We start from the raw sequence: 17,447 nt of genomic DNA on the forward strand, positions 1-17,447 counted from the left end.
AGGGGACGCCAAGATGGTCTCATTTGGTTTAAAGAGTGAGGGAAGTGCTAAATTACTTCCTACCGCCGTGCCGTCTGTGAACGCAAACCTCTCTGCTTGCCCTGTCCAGAGGTCGAGAGACACCGTCTGCCGCAAGTGAGAAATTGCCACGCTACGCATCATGCTAACGTTAATGTTTACAAGCTGCGTGTTAGCTAGCTCTGTGTGTATTTTGTATACCGTGCTACGTTTGACACAGCCTCCACTAATTTACAAGCACGATCACTCTGACATTAGAAGAGCATATTTCGTGATTCACGAATAAAAATTAGAATAATAACAAAATTGCCCTGAGGTAAAAGGCCATATCATCATGAGTGTTTGGATCAGATCAAGCGGCTTTCGCAATGGTGTGTTCGCGTTTTGTTTTTTGACTGCTACGGTTCTCTTTCACATATATTTGACCGTGACGATGTCGCCAGGGCTGTAGTGAAGGCTAAATGCAAGTAAAACATTTAGTATCGCATATCTGGGTCCACAGTACTGTAATCTAAGTCAGTGGTTCCCAACCTTTTTTCTCTTGTGTAGCACCTACCCTCTTAGCATTTTTCTCACCCACTCGCACTGTTTTGATTTTGGTACGGCTGTGCCATAGGTTATTGTTTCCACTGGGAAACTAACGTTAGTTGTAGCACACACGTCCCATTTTATTGATGGACTTGTGAAATGACTGGGAATATTTACTTATCGTCTTGGAATTTCAAAGATAAGTAAATAATTCTCAGTACTTCCAAGTTGAAAATAAATGATTAATTTAATGTGCTCCTGCAATGTGCTTGTGCACCCAATGTGCTTGCGAATCACTTCTAAGTATTCATAGATTACCCACCTCTTATTTCACCACTACACCCTTGCATTTTGCTGACCCTTTTTCATATTTGTTTTTGCAAGATGTTGATAGACGCCTCACAGCAGGAGACTGTGGACAGTGTAGACACTGTGGAGAGTGTCTATACTGGGGATCAGCCCTTGCCCGCCTCCACTTCTGACGCTGGGACACAGTGTTCTTTGAAGCCCCCCCGATGGTCACACGGTAAAACTTGGGTATTTTAAGGGGTAGATATTATCATATAGTCTGAAACATTGCCAGTATCTATGCAATCAGAACATTTCCATACACATTGATTAAATTAATACATACCTTGTAAATGTGTTATTTTGTAGGCTTCTCTTAGCGGCGCTGCATTATAATCACAATGGCAACCGGGAGACAGCAAGGAGAAGTGATGGGACGGAGAAGTACTGCGTGTGGTATCCGCGCTTCAGAAAAGGTGCCCATGTGGTGCGTCCCATCCAAGAGGCAGCCTCATACGGTAAGCAGTGTCATGCAGTTCTATCATATTTTGAGATGATCTTTATTAAATATTATTATTATTATTATGTCTGCAGGTTATGCAACATCATTGATGAAGGCCCTTCAGGAAAGCTACACCCATTCACCTGCAGCTCTTCGAGAGGTTAGCGCTAATTTGTCCTCCGATGCACCCGCCCCCATCGCCAAATCCTTTGAACAGGTTCCTAAGGAGGAGGCCGTCAGCCTCTTCCTAGCCCGGCAGTCACGCTACAAGGGAACCTAAATGCACATTATAAAATAAAATAAAAATCCACAGACAATTCCAATGATTTAGTTGTAAGTATTTATTTTATTTTAATTTATTTTAGTAAGTATTTATTTAGTTATCCTATTTCCTTCTGTCCCTGTCATCTCATTTGGTGGTGGTTTCCTGTATTCTGCATGTTTTGTTTTTTCTTTGTGTGCTGTTGCTTTGGTTTTACTTTGCACTAAATCATTACATTTTTTCGTCTTTGTAAGTGGCAATAATTGTCGCTGTACCCCATTCACGGGGTCCTGCATGCTGCACGTCTGCTCCTCTGTCTGTTATTTGCATGAAATTTGTTGTATGTAATTCCAAATAATTTACCAATCATTTTACCTGTGCCTTGTCAACGTCTGTGTGCGGTGTTGTCTGGGCTCACTGTGTGTCAGCTTGATGTGCTTTTGCATGTAACACTGCATATGCATTCATGAAAGAGTGTGTGTGTGTGACTGTGTGTGCGTGCGTGTGTGTAAGTGAGTGTGAGTGAGTACGAGAACCATCAGTTGACCCTCAGGTAAGACCCCACTTTTGCAGGCATCTGAGAAATACTTTTTTATCCTTGGATGATGCTAAGCAACTCATACATATTTTTATTTTCTCCCATCTTGATTACTGCAATGCAATGTACACTGGCCTTTCGAAGAGTTCTTTAGCGAAGCTACAATTGATACATAATGCTTCTGCCAGAGTACTAATGAAATTAAAGCGTTGCATTCCATGTATGAAAAGTGCTATACAAATAAATGTAGTAACCCTTACAAGCAATGCCAATAAACTGTTTTTACTTATTCAAATTCATGTGTTCTGTGTACTTTATAACATTTTAAGGGCAATTGGGCGATCACAACAGAATATTTATTTATTAATATTTATTTACAGAATTATTTTTATTCATTCTCATTCAAACGAGGCCATTGAAAGCCCTGATAGGTCTGGTCACCACTTTGGAAGTTTTGCCTTATGGTTGAAACCACACAAGAGGGTAGAGGCTTCCTTATACTCCTCCCTAAAACTCCATAAGCCCAGCGTATAGCCTGCCTGTACACAGTGTACCGGTATTGCCTAGGGATAAGTAGGAAAGATTCGTAAGTTTTAAACTCTGTAAGTAGGTTGGAAACGTCATTTGAAGCCTGTCTCTTATGCATGTTTGTGCATGCAACACATGTCTTGTCACCTATAGCTGTTGTTCAAAGGACTCCCTGTAAAAAGATTGGTAAAGTAAACATAAACCATGAACATACTCGTGCGTGCTGGCTTGAAGGGGACCATGATCCTGCCTGAAGTGCGTGTATGCTATCTGTAGCACAAACGGATTCAGGCAGCATGCCTCATATCCAGGATGCTGCGTTAGGCACGTTATATCTGCTGGCCGCGGGGTGAGATCCTCGACCAGCGACCAAAACACGCTCACCTCCCTACAACACAAGCTCTCCACCACAGTTTCCATGGGACGACACCGCCCACACACACACACCTGCCAAACACAGCGACACAGACGCTTACTACTCACTCCCTATCCTGGTAAGCCTGACTGTGTCAATGACAATCAATCGCGAGTAAAACGAGTTGGCACTATCAACAATAATCACACTGAAGACATGACCAGCCTACTCGGCGTCGGCTACGGTGAAACAACATTTTCACCGGAGAAAGAGGTAAAAGTTTAAAAATAAACACTCACAGGTGGGACTGTCAAGCTTGCATTATATTTATAGATCTTCTGACTAAGTTTAGGGTAACGTTACTTTTCTGAGCCAACGACATAATCACTGTCACTGGATAAAAAGAAAACGTTGACTTTCACTTGATGCTATTCACTGACAGTAAAAAAAAAAAATGTTATTGTATGCACTGCTGCACTGCTGTTCATTGACCAATAGCTCCAGCGGTCATTGCTGCGTTTCTAAATGGTAGCAACTCACCAGGACACTACACCAACTCTCTATTCATTCTCCTCTGACCATGCATTTATTTGTCTTTGACGGCCATCGGCTCTCGGTATTTCCTCATTCGCCCTCTCACGTCTAAACGGTTCGAAATTGTATGGCTGTGGGCCATCACAAATGTTAACTGTGGGTCTTGCCACCTCTTCCTCATCCCAGTTAGACGCCATAGTAGTCAGTGCCAGTCTGCTAGAATTAGTTCAAGTAACTTAGCTGAGAACGGCTGAGGCTACATTCCACCGCGTCTACCTCGTGTGACGTCATCGGCGAGTTGCGTAAAAAATAACCGTTGCTAACCAAAAACTACAATAACTAGACTTTAACACCATTTTGGAGACATTTCTAACTTTATATACATATCTTGACTGCTTTATCTACCCATTAATCGACAGTGGTGTTTAACCTGCACCATGGCCTTTAAGAACAAATTGACCCCAGCATGTTTCCTGTCATTTATTTCACTTTATTTAGCAGAACAGACTGTACATATTGTACATGTGTTGAATACAAACCACAACTGTAACAAACAGGTGCTTTATTAACACACCTCTAAAGTGCATGTAACTGTAATAGAAAGTATATTTCTTTCTTCCTATACATTCAAGTTATAAAAGAAATTTAAACAGAAACACAAAATGTGCATACTCATTAAAAAAAAGCGCTTCGTGAGGCACACGCGCGCACATTCGCACACACACGCAAGGACTCTCGCTCTCTTCCTCTCTGTCGTGCGCGCGCTATGCGGTTCGGAGCTCGTGAGCTCTAGATTTCGGGAGATTTGAACTAATTTGCCGACATCAGGGAGCCGCTATCAATATGCGGGAGACTCCCGGAGACTTATTATTGTTCCTATTATCATTTAGGGGGGCTTAGGAACATTTTGGGGTAGCTTCAGCCCCCCTAAAATAGGCATAATGACGTCCCTGGTTGGTGGTGCAGGCTTGAACGGAGTGCAGCTACTGTCCGTCATCTTGCCGTTTTGGTAAAGCGCGTCTTGTACAACGCTGAACGCTCTCACTAGAGTGTTGCCCACAGCGCCGCAACTGGCCGGTGGGCTGAATCGATTCATAGGATTTGATGAATCGATATTGAATTGAGAAACAAATAATTGCAATGCATTGATGAATCGATATTTTTACCCAGCCCTAAATGTAATCATGACTATTTTCATTAACCCTGCATTATTATTATTATTATACATTACCATACCTTAAAAAATATGCAATTACAGTAAGCACACCTAAAAAGAAAACAAATGAAATAGCCTTTGTTTATTCATTTCATGAATTTAAGAACTGCACAATGGCTAAAAACAATTGTACACGACACTATTAAACAGTAGTGCTAGCAGAGCTCTGTTAGCCATTTTATTGCAAAACAAAAACTGGTCAACACTGATCAATCTACTCTGTCAGGTAATCACTTAGTTCACATTTACAAATTTTTTTTATGCAGAAAATTCAGACAAAACTGATCTACTCAGATATTTTCAGCTTTAGCTTTTGGGCTCTGTCTGACAGCCTTTGTCCATCCAGATTTAGAAACAGTTTTTGAAACACCTCGAGAGTATGCTGCAGGTTGGATGGGTAAATCCAGAGCATTATACCCAGGGTTTGAAAACCTGTGATGGATTCAGCTGCCTTCACAAAGTGTTATGTTTGGTATTGCAATACCTATTCTAAACTTCTTAAATCTGCCCCAGCCCTAAGTGTTTCTGTTTGTAATCCAAATTTAGTGGGATGTTTTGTTGTTTTAACCATTACACAGACACACAATATTTGTTTTTTGTGCTCTCCAACTTCAAGGACTGTGACGAGGCTGAGAAATCAAAAATGGAGATGGTCCTTGGGATCTGTGTGGTCCATCCAGAATGTGTACAACAACCACCAAAAGTGTCAATTGTAATTGAGAGAGTAGAGGTACTCTGGGAAATTCAGATTGTGCTGTGTGCCATCACTCTGCTTATGGGCATGGAGGCCCAGAGAGAAGGAAATGAATAGTTTAAATAAAGTCGTTATTTTTATTTTTTTTGCGCACAAAAAGTGTTCTCATCGTTTGATAAACTTAAGATTGAGCCACTGTAGTCACTTGGACTATTTTAACGATATCTTTAATAACTTTTCGAGGCCGGCAAGTTCCAATCCCTCAAGAAGCCTATGGAGGAGTATGGAGGAGTGATGCAGCGTTCAGATTTCATCAAAAATATCTTAATTTGTGTTCCGAAGATGAACGAAGGTCTTACGGGGTTTGAACAACATGAGGGTGAGTAAATACTGACAGAATTTTCATTTTTGGGTAAACTATCCCTTTAAGGTCATCCAATGAATGCCAATGAGCACTTTGTTGAGTGCATTACATTAACTAATATTCACAATAATAAATCAATACACCAGAGGATGCTACTCACCCCTGTTACAGTTACAGTTTATATAAGTAACAGGACTGAAGGTAACAGGACTGAAGGTAACAGGACTGAGTTTTTAGCATAGAATTAGCAAATACATGAAATATAGCTACATGGTATACATGCTATTAGCATGAGGATACTGAGCGAATTCTAGTGACTTACCAAAAAGTAGTATTTTTTTTTAAAAATAAACCAATAACCTCTAACAAATAATTTAGGTAACAGGACAGAATGTTGAGATTGACCTTTTCTAAGACAAGTGTATAGAAATATATAGAAAATATCAAATATATAAAAAAGAAAAAGAGAGGACTTACTTTTGGTCTTCACATTGCCTTCAGAAGATCCATATGATGCAACTTCCTGTTAAAAATGTGTCTTGTGGCATGGCAAAGTTTTTCAGAGGGGGGAATGTGTTCGACTAACAGTGAAAACCTGGGGACACGACTAAAATGTGTGTTTTATCTAAAAAATTTTTGGATTTCTCATGAAAAAAATATTTTAAAGCATAGATTGGATATAAAGTCACACAACAATGCAAACAAAATTTAAATTTAGTCATTAAATTCCATGGTAAGGTTTAGAGATAGAGGGTGGGGACATGCAACAAATGCTATTTTTAAGTGTTGCTAGTCTTTATTAAACCATGCCTTCTTCGAAAACACATGAACGCACACAGCAGATTTTGTAAAGCATCACGAGACGAAAGACAGCGTTAAACAACCTCATGTCTCAAAGCACATAACATTATAATAATAATAAACACCTGACTGCTGCATATTCATTTCGCCGTTGATCGAGTTGCCATTGAAATGCTTAAATTCGAGTCACGAACCGCTCCAAGTATAATGTCACGAGTTTCCATCTCTAACAAATTGCAGTAGTTATGGAGTGAACACAGCATAAACTGGTTGTTTTGGTTCAGGAGGAACTGTAAAAGGTGGCAGCAGTTTCGTTTGTGGTGCTCGGTGACTGACGTCTGTCTAACTCTGCATGAAGCGGGCTGATGACGTGTGATGTCTGTGCGAGCAGGTGCGCAGAGGTATGAAAATACATACGTTGACAGGCAGGTACAGTATGACATTGAATGCAATGATTGGACAAACATTTTATTGTCCTTTGCCTTCCACAGACGACATACAGTATATACATATACATACATTTAGACCGCTTAAAGGCACACTTTGCAGTTTTTCAAACTTCATAATATATTTCCAAGACATGAGAGATGGTACATCGACTTACAATAGGTTGAATGACACGTCTGCCATAGCCCGTCCGTGTCTGTATAGCTTTTACTGGCACTATGTAACTTCGGGGTTCGGGTAGTAACCCGAGCACAAAAAGAACACAAAATTCGACTGCTTTACGGCGTACGTCACTTCCCCCATCACCCCCCACTTCCTCAAATTCTGACGTGAGAGCCCAACTAGCGTTTTTTTTGCCGTCTGTATGTTGTTGTCTTGGCCGAAGCAGCAACTAAAACGAAGAAGGCAAAGGTTTTGTCGGAGGAGACTAGAAAGAGAAAAAGGGAGAGTGACAATATAAAAGGCCGGACGAGGATTAATATTGGTCCAGCGTTCGCTCGCTGGCATGAGCTAAAGGAAGGGGAGGGGTGCAGACACGAGTAAACATCGGACCTGCGTTTTCAGAATGGCGAAAAAAACCCGAAGAAAGCTGAGTGGTATTTACGACAGTAACGTTAAATACAAGTACTCTACAGCGACTCTAGGAGTCGCTGTTTGACAAAAACGGAAATCCTGCATAGTGTGCCTTTAACTTATTGATTGAAATCAGTATGTGAAAAGACTATTCCTGACTATATGGACTATATAAAAAATATTTTTAATGTTTTTAACTCTTTCCCGGCCATTGACTGAATTTTTCCGGAATGCGAAGATGATGCAGAAAAAAGCGATATCATATGTAATCATATGTATATGTTAAATAACGTAATCATTAACATTAAACAGCATATAAGTCAAATCTGCCTAATGTTACTGAATGAAATGTCGACCCAGGACGAGCTATCTGGCTGGCAACTTTTTAAAAGAACACTGGAGAGGAAGTTGCAGTTAGCTTAATGTAAAGGACACTGTGCGTAATAATAAAAAGTATTTTAGAGTTCCTGATTCTAGAATTCCTAGAGTCAGAAATGTCACCCATTTAGTGGAAGACAACCTTCATTTCTGTTTGAATTAAACAAATGATTATAATACCTAATCACAAAGTGTAGGAGGCAATAATGTAAGAAGTTATATTTTTAAATGGGATTCAATGATGTTTTTTTATTCCATAAACATAATGAATGAGACCTACTTAATAAATAAAATAAGTAAAGAGGTAAAAATTTTGGTGTCATAGAGTTAAGTTTTAGACATTTTGTCCAACATCACTTTCAAAAAAGATATACATTTTGATTTATGTGACTGAAACTGATTTCTTTCTTTGAAAGCAGGGTCATTGACCGCAGGGACAGGTGCCTGTGTGTGTCATACATGCTTTTGCTTACATTACCTTTAGTGGTCTCATGATACTGAACACTTTCCTGGTTTGCGACAACTTTTCACAAACTACTTGATAATTATTAGCCCCACCAGGAACTATTAGAACGATTTGTTAGTCAGCGAGTAGAGAAAGGTACAGGGAGAACTCAAAGAAACAGGTAAAATATGTTATTTTTGTTTATAGTAGCTGTAGTTTGTAAATTGAATAGTTTGTATTTTTATTCTTTTCCATTATTGTATGATCATGGACAATGCAGTAATAAAAATGGGAATGTTGCTCATCATTCAGTAACCGAATACTCTCAGTCTCTTCTGGTTCGTAATTTTAATACAAGAAAATTCTCTTTACGCCGATTAAGCAACAAACCCAAATCAGGTCATCATGTGTACGGGGAAATGTGCCAAATGCACCGGAGACCTTCTCTTTCCACTCGGCCTCTTAGCCATAGTTGCAAACATCTTGCTGTTTTTCCCCAATGGTGAGGTGTGGAGGACCGAGGAAATCACAGAAAAGATCTGGTTCTTTCCCGGGGTCATCGGGGGAGGACTGTTGGTGAGTCTGAAGCTTTGAGGGTATCTGAAAGAAAGAGATACAAGCCTCCATTCGCGTACTCTGTTCTAGAGTGTGATTCCTGTCATTTGTGTCCGTGTTGCAGGCGTTTTTGCCTGCTTCGGTGATGAAGGCTGCAGGGCACGAGGGGAACTGTTGTGCAAACAGATGTGGGGTGAGTAACTGCTCTCTGCTTGCACACACAAAGTTCAGATCTCTGATGAGGTGTTGGAGGCACTTTTTCTTTGTGTGAGCCGCATGTGCATTTGCTAAATCTTTATTCAAAAATGTGTAGCCTATTCTATAGAGTAGTCATCTTTATAAAGGTATCTTGCAATATGAGTGGCAAACTATTATGTCACACAACATGCAACTATTTTGCAGTAGAAGCACTGCAGTTCTAATGATCTGTTTAGCATTACATAAGGGACAACAGTCGGTCATATAATCTAATAACAAATAGATTTCATTAACAAACAAATAAATGAATGGACATTAAATGTTGATTTGGGTTTAAATTACTTGTAGAGATGGTGGGAGGATAAATCACAAGCACAGCGATGTATGAAAGATAAGTTTTCTGCATAAGCAGTCAGTTATAAAGCACTGGAAGACGGTCATTATTCAGAAATATTTTAGCGCTACATTTTGTGAATGACCAGTTAAAATCAAGGATAAAATGTTAAAAGCTTTGTCATTGGTAATAAACTAATTATTGTATGTGACACCCACGATTGAGATAGGTGAAGAATATATGCTTCGATTCTTGGACAATGGACAAAACTAAGCTTTATTCATTCTTTGTATTTATCAGAAAAAAGTTCTTGAATATATCCTCGCATGTACAAGAGTTGCCATTTCTTTCAACATTTATTTGTGAACAGTAATTTCATCCGTTCAAAATCAGACAAACAGCATTTCATGTGACCTTAAAGTAGGCTACATTTGGCCCTGGCAAAGAGCGCCGTGAGAGAAGCTGAGCCAGTGGTTTATGTGTTTGGTCTGATGTGTGTGTGTGTGTGTGTGTGTGTGTGTGTGTGTGTGTGTGTGTGTGTGTGTGTGTGTGTGTGTGTGTGTGTGTGTGTGTGTGTGTGTGTGCTGCAGATGATGCTATCCATGCTGATGTCTGTGCTGGGTGCCGCTGGAGCTCTGTACTGCATGATCGTCTCTGCCGTCGGCCTGCAGGACGGCCCGCTGTGTGACACGGGAGACGGGACCTTTATCTACCCATTCTTAAACAGAACTACAGAGTAACGTGAAAAACACACACACGAGTCTTCTTGCATCTGCAGTCTTGACATCCGTACAGTCTGACATTAATGACAACTGAGATCCTACAGTGTGACGTAGGCTACTCTCCTACATAGGATCCTACAGTCCTACATGTTCGTACAGTTTGACAAGTCATAAAGGACTGTTATAAATTGACTGGTGTGCACCTGGCTTTACTCACCAACTGTCCACACCCAAAACCTTTTTTTTTCTTGGATTTACACAATTCACATGGGTCATACTTTTCACGGTGGGAAATACGGAGGAATCACATCCCTGCTTAACTTAGTTTCTTAACTATGTTTGTAATATATCGTCGCTGCCCGATGAAACTCACGTATGTCCAAAACGGTTACTTTTCAGGAAGTGAAAAAAAAACACCGTAATTTCAAAAGCAGTTGAACTTAGCGTTGCATACTTGGTACGGCATCTTTAAATGTAACCATATTCTTGCCAGTGAAATGATATAATCCACATTTGACCAAAATCGAGTTTAAATGGACATACGTGCATATTTTACAGTAACGGTGGTCGATACGCTTTCTTCCGCTCATTAATTAGAATGGTCAAGTCGCGTTTCATATTGACAGATGAATAGGCTACGCTCAGTTTATTAAATACGCTCAGTTTATTAAATGTCTCTTGCAAACTATGAAGGGACAATGAATCAATACACTGACATGGCAATGCTAGACTGATACTTTGTTTGCACAGTCCTACCATAATTTTGTGCATATATAATAAACTTGAGAACAGTTGTCAAAAACAAACGTTTGCTGATACTTTACCTCACAGTGTTATTCGGCTATCCAATGCTGAGCTTCCAGAGACGCTTAAGATGAAACTTCACGAGACCGGCGAGATGCCTCAACAGGGTTGGAGATACGCGGCGTGATTGACAGCTTTGACACCAAATGGATATATGTGAAAATCAGATGACATGATTTCACAACTTTTCATTGGTCATTTAGATAATGTGAAGCATACTGTATACAGAAATGAACCTGGGCATTCTATCCATGACAAATCTCAAAATCGGCAAAATGGACATACCGTCATACCATCATGTTTTCATTGGACATCGACGATATATATGTATATGACATTTGATCTATTGGTAAATCTTTTGTCATTCGAGAAAACATTAAGAAATAGTATTTTTTGGTCTTTTAAGCATTAGAGCAGCAACAGCAGTTTGATAAAAGATTGGTGTTCAGTGTAATTGTCGGTTGGCAGGTGATGTAATCTATCAGTGTCACAATCAGGAACTAAAATACACAGAGATAATTAACCAAATGATAAGCGGCTGTGATGATTCATCTGTGTCCATAGAAACTAATGATTAGCAGGAAACTATGACAAAGGAGGACAAGTGACAGAACAAAACAAACTAAAAGTGCATGAAAATAAAACTAACTGAACAGAACCTTGACAATCAGAGTGTTGTGTGATTGCTGCAATAATGATAATTTCAACTGATGCAAACAGGTGTGCATATGTCACGTTTTAGTTTATTAGGATTTCGAACAAAATAGCTTAATGGCAGGAATATGCCGTCACTGTCATCACTCCTGCATGAATATGAGAAAAACACTGGCCTTGTGCAGTTAGAAGAGGCCTTTGAGGATACTTATTTTTGCAATGACTTTTTCCCCTTTGCTTTCCTCTGTTCAGAGAGAGTTACCTGTTTAACCAGACATCATGGATGGAGTGCAAGAGACCGCAGAACGTGGTGCTGTGGAACGTGGTCCTGTTTTCAATTCTGTTGAGCATCGGTACCCTGGAGGCTGTGCTTTTACTGGCACAGGTAGTCAACGGACTGATCGGATGTCTCTGTGGGACGTGCATGAACAACAATCAGGTTTCATGTTAACTCTCTATATTTCTATGTATGTAAAAATGTGTTAACTGTCAAAGTGTTTACTATACATTATAAGAGCCAAGTACGGTAACAGTTAATTTTGATAGTCAATTTTATTAAGTATTTAAGTATTTGGTCCTGTGATGAATAGCATTGCGAATACAAAGATCTGAACGGCTGCTTAAAACTTTTAAATACTGTACAGAAACAGAAAGTAGCAGCCTGGTTTATTTATAGGGTTACCACGGTAACCTGCTGTCACCGCCACGTGCTGTCAGAGAGTGAATGTGCAGTTTAATTAATTCTTCACTCGTTCCGCCATGCGTGCTCATGCGTGTTGGGCTTGTTTACATCAGTGCTCATGCCTCTTTGACGCAGCATACAGCGTTGTTGTGCATTTTAAACAGTTGATGTAAAGTATTCTTAAAATGCACTAGGGCTGCACAATTAATCGCAATAAAACCACACACGATTTGGCAAAGGCTACGATTATTTTATGTGCAGATTGTTAGTGCAGTGTGGCTGATCGGTAATAAATGCTGCTCCGTCTGAACACCAGAGGGCGTCTCATGCAGACACGCCATATATGCCCCGACGCAGAATTAGACAACACGCGTTATTCCAAGAAATCCCTATTGGGCATCATACTATCCGTAGCTGAATATACAGAAGATTGAAACATTTTGATTGATTAAACATGACTAATAAACACACGACTGCCCTTTTCTGTGTAAGAAGCCACATCATCTCACAGAAGGATGCTCAACCTTTGTTATGAAGTGAGTTTGGAGTAAAAGCATGTTATTAAAGGTTGTCTTTTGTTGGACAAGAGGTTCATAAATGCTTCTCATGTTTGGAAAGATGTTTGACGCGTGTTGCTTTTTCAAATGCACTTTATAAACCAAGTTTTGGATCTCCAGAGGGGCTATGAGGAGGACTGAGCATTTGTTCTCCCTGATCCGCTCGATGACCTGTGGGAGCATCGAGACCGGAGGGAACGAATAAAGGGGGCGGCTGGGCCACTTGTGGGCAAGCTTTTCTTTGGGTCCCTTTTCTTTGAAAAGAATATTGGGCAGTGAGCATTGCCTTGAGCATTGTCGAAGAGGTTGACCTATGCCTTGCCAAAGGTGCTCCAGATCATATGAACCATCTGAGGGTGGAGAGACCATTCCTCTGGGGGGACATTGTCTCTGGATGACATATCCGAGCCCTGGTTCAAAATGCCCGGTATAAACCAAGTTTTGGATCTCTGGAGTGGGGCTAAGAGGAGGACTGAGCACTTGCTCTCCCTGATCCCCTCGATGAATTGTGGGAGCATCGAGACTGGAGGGAACGCATAAAAGGGCCAGTTGTGGGCCAGCGTGTCCCTTTTCTTTGAAAAGAATATTGGGCAGTGAGCACTGTCTTCTGAGGCGAAGAGGTCGACCTCTGCCTTGCCGCAGGTGCTTTAGATCATATTAAGGAAGGAGACAGGACCCAGCAATAAACGTAGGAAATATGATCCTGAATACTTAAAGTTAGGTTTCACCTGGTCTGGGTCCAAGGCTGCATATCTGCCGCAGTGTGTGGTCTGCAAGGAGGTGCTAGCATGAGACTATGCAAACTTTGGCATCACATTGAAACTAAGCAAACAAATTTAGTGAACAAGCCAGTTCAGTTTTTTGAGAGGAAGCGTGATGATTTGCTGTCACAAAAAAAGCATAATACAGTCGTTTGGCACTATTCAGAATCAGAATCAGAAAGAGCTTTATTGCCACTATTAACATGAAGGCGACAGAAGCATCTTATCGTGTCACGCTACGTATAGCGAAGGCAGGCAAACCTCATAACATCGGCGAAACATTGCTTCTCATTGCATTACACATGTTAAGCATGTTTTGTTGACTTGTGGTTAGGCCTACTGATGTTCAGTGATTTTAAAAGTAGCCTCATTAGGCCTGCATGAAGCTGGAAATGATTTGCTGTTGCAAAGAATCATTTATGAATGCAAAGAAGTTGTGGAAATAAAATGTCTTCAAACACAATATTAAAAAAATATTTAAATTTGTATCAGTTTTTATTGAAACTCACATTGCCTGGAACACACACAAGATGGCATTTACTGCAGTGGCGTGTGTGGGTTAGGGCAGGCGGACGGGATTTTGGGGAAGGGGGGGCTCAGCTGTCCTTACCTACTGTAAGGGGAGGCTCACATTAACCCAATTTAAAAAAAAAACCCTGCTCTAGGGGGAACAATGTGTTGTAGCCTTTCTCCTCAGTGCCATCAATAGTGCAAAGCGTTGCGGAAGTTGAAGTCTTTAAGCGCGCCATGATTTGGTCAGCTCGTAGTGTAGCTTGGGGAAGTAGGGTGCTGGTCTTAGGGGTCTGCTGACTCACCGGCAGAAACCACACCGTCGAGGCGGCTTCTGGTGGGCTCCTGAGGCGGGGACCACTCAACGTCGAGGCCTTTGACAGCTTTAGTGAGGACGCAAATAAGTTCAGCATCCACGCTCACTCTAACGCCGTCTCTGCTGGCTTGGGATTGAGGGGCGGGGTCAACTGTCGAGCCCGGCCAGTCTTCTCCCTCAGTCCCTCACTTCCTCAGGCCAGTCCTTCTCCATCGCTTCTTCCGTCGCAGCTCGCGGAGGGAAGGAAGTGCAGGAGCGCGAGTGGCAGGGTCACCGTCCAAAAGGAGAGCTAGCCCCGAGCGCAGTATGGAGATGAGTAGGCTCTCGCAGTGCGGGCAGCCGCCATTGTTGAGTACAGGCTGTACGTGGGCGAGTCCCAGGCACGGGACGCAATCGCTGTGTCCATCAGTTTCATGCAAAAAAGCGATGCGATTGGTTCCCGCGTCTCAGCCGCCTTGCCATAGGTTCGTGCAGAGACGAAGTGAACATTCTTGAAAGGGAACTATCGTTCATACCCTCTGAATAAACGGTGAAAAGTATTACCTCAAGTATCCAGCACGTTTCGACAACATTGTCTTGCTTCCTTTGAAGTTGAGGTGAAAAAGCGGTTTTATTTCACTATATTGATTATTCACTATATGTTAGATTATCAGGTAACACTTTACAATACGGGTGCACTAATAAGCATTAATTCATGCTTAACTAATGCACAGATAATACTGAATTAATGTGTAACTAATGATTGTCTAAGCTATTAATTAATGATTACCACATAAGGAACTAATTAAGAGTCTGTATGGTTAATGTATTAGTTCATACATGAATTGTTATTAATCAAATATGTAATTGTGAATAAATTCCCTAATAACATTTTTTTTAACTAATAGTGTTAATTAATATGTTAATTACCTGAATGAGCCAAAGCCTTGTATTTCATCTTCCAGATAATACAGGTACACATTAATACATGATTAATTATTTCATTGTTAGTGCAAATTCATGTGTAAATTACAACAATTACTAAATGACTAGTTAATAATGATGTGCCTCAACAAGTAAAGTCATAACATAATGATACCTTTGCAAATCATTAGCTAATGATTTATTAAAGCAGACAACTGGTAGTTGAAGTGCATAGCTTTGACTAATTGTGGTAATTAACAAATTAATTTACACTATTAGTTAATAAAAATATGTTATTAAGGAATTAATACACAATGACACGTTGCATTAATATCAATTAATGTATTACTTAATCTATTAATCATATATACTCTTTATTAGTTGCTGATGCAGTAATAATTAATTAATGGTTTAGTTCTTCATGAATCATACATTAACTCATGATTATCTGTGCATTAGTTAAACATGAATTAATGCATATTAGTGCACCCGTATTGTAAAGTGTTACCGATTATCATATTAATTACGCTAGCTTCACTCAAAATACAGCATGCTGAGGACATCTGCTGGTTAAAGCCGTGTAAATGCAACATGAACAGCAAAACCATAGTCAATGGCGTTTTACATACATACGCAGCGTGTGAGCTTAGAATAAACAAATTATCGTTCGTTGGTGTGGACGCAAATATAGTTATCGTTATAGTTATCTTTATAGTTATCACTCTTGGTGTGAACGGGCCTTAAGTTAAAGTGAAATAAAGTGTAACCCCAAAAACATTAAGCAATTGCTTTCAAAATTTACTTACATGTTGGTATTAAAAATAATATATTTACAAATAATGTATTGCTTTGGCTTCAGCAGACGCAGTTGGCATGAAAACCAAAGAACACACTCCAGTAAGTGGGATCTTCACAGTAATACAGTAGAACACAATCTACAGATCTTCAGAAACACATGTGAAGTCTACTAAGGTTTCACTAGACTCAGATGATGTCATTTTCAGTTTTTGTGAATGATGCCCTTGTCTTCAAAAAATGAAGCCTTTGACACAGGTAATTTATCTATAGAAGGTCAAAATATCTCAGATGCATGACATTCATTTAATAGGCTACTGTAATATTCAGCTATCAAATATCATAATAAACAAGTCTCAGGGAAAAAAGTATACCCATGTTACTGACATAACCAAATATTGATATCAGTAAAGATTAATAATGTAGTCAGTTCATTGCAATGAGAAATTCATATTTCAACTAATAGATTTTTAAATAAACACCTATTGTCAGGATTATGTTTGGTTTATTTGTCTTTTTGTTTGTGTGACATGTATTGTTTCTTGATGACTTGTATGTTTCTTGTATTTCCTTTCCGTTTGGTCTTGATTATTCCCCTGTTATTTTCCTTGGTTACTGATTAGTTACACCTGTCTCGTTTAGTTCCCTTGTTTGCTACTGTGTATTTATGCTCCCTGTTTTGTTCAGTTCTTTATCGGTCGTCGACTATGTTGGAAATGTATTTAATAGTTTCTCTGTATTTAGTAGTTGTACATCATCGTATAGATGATGCTGTTGAGGGTAAATCACCTTTAATCGAGTTCATTGATTATACCTTGTGGTAGTGATGGTGAAATGAAGCTTTGTGAAGCACTGAGGCTTTCCCCTCAAGTGTATCGTAAATTGGTTCATTACTCAAAGCTTTTCAACACGGTGCACACTAACGACATCTTGTGGTCAAAAAGTGGAAAAGCTACCTTTCCCATTTATTTTATTTTATTGTTTTATGTAATAAATCACTTTGTGCTATGAAAACCACAAAGCAATAAACATCATTAGTGTTAGTGTTGATGTTTACACAATGTATGAACAAATGAGATCTGTGAATCAATTTATGAAAGAATTAAAACATAGGACAAATTAACTCTGCTTTGTTCAACAAATGCAGCCTTAAAACCTTAGCCGTAGTCCTAAACCTATGAGTTC

General features: G+C 39.9%; 1 protein-coding gene across 6 annotated transcripts in view; it reads left to right on the top strand.

Annotated features, from left to right (window-relative positions):
- Positions 1 to 5,894: 5,894 nt before the first annotated feature.
- The window catches only part of LOC143747602 (transmembrane 4 L6 family member 1-like), a 484,334-nt gene continuing 472,781 nt past the window's right edge, over positions 5,895 to 17,447 (top strand). For 2 of the 6 annotated variants that reach the window (XM_077240424.1, XM_077240425.1), the window contains exons 1-4: positions 8,060 to 9,047; positions 9,151 to 9,219; positions 10,149 to 10,294; positions 11,991 to 12,177. In XM_077240424.1, coding sequence (XP_077096539.1) covers positions 8,877 to 9,047; positions 9,151 to 9,219; positions 10,149 to 10,294; positions 11,991 to 12,177 — 573 coding nt within the window. In that variant the 5' untranslated portion in view covers positions 8,060 to 8,876. Of the gene's footprint in view, positions 7,030 to 8,059; positions 9,048 to 9,150; positions 9,220 to 10,148; positions 10,295 to 11,990; positions 12,178 to 16,326; positions 16,629 to 17,447 lie in introns of those variants that run through there. The other 4 variants (XM_077240422.1, XM_077240421.1, XM_077240423.1 and 1 more) reach the window with 4 other exon arrangements.

The sequence above is a fragment of the Siphateles boraxobius genome, unplaced genomic scaffold (genome assembly GCF_051911475.1).
Source record: "Siphateles boraxobius isolate OS27281-9 unplaced genomic scaffold, OSU_SipBor_1 23, whole genome shotgun sequence".
In the NCBI taxonomy this organism is placed as follows: Eukaryota; Metazoa; Chordata; class Actinopteri; order Cypriniformes; family Leuciscidae; genus Siphateles; species Siphateles boraxobius.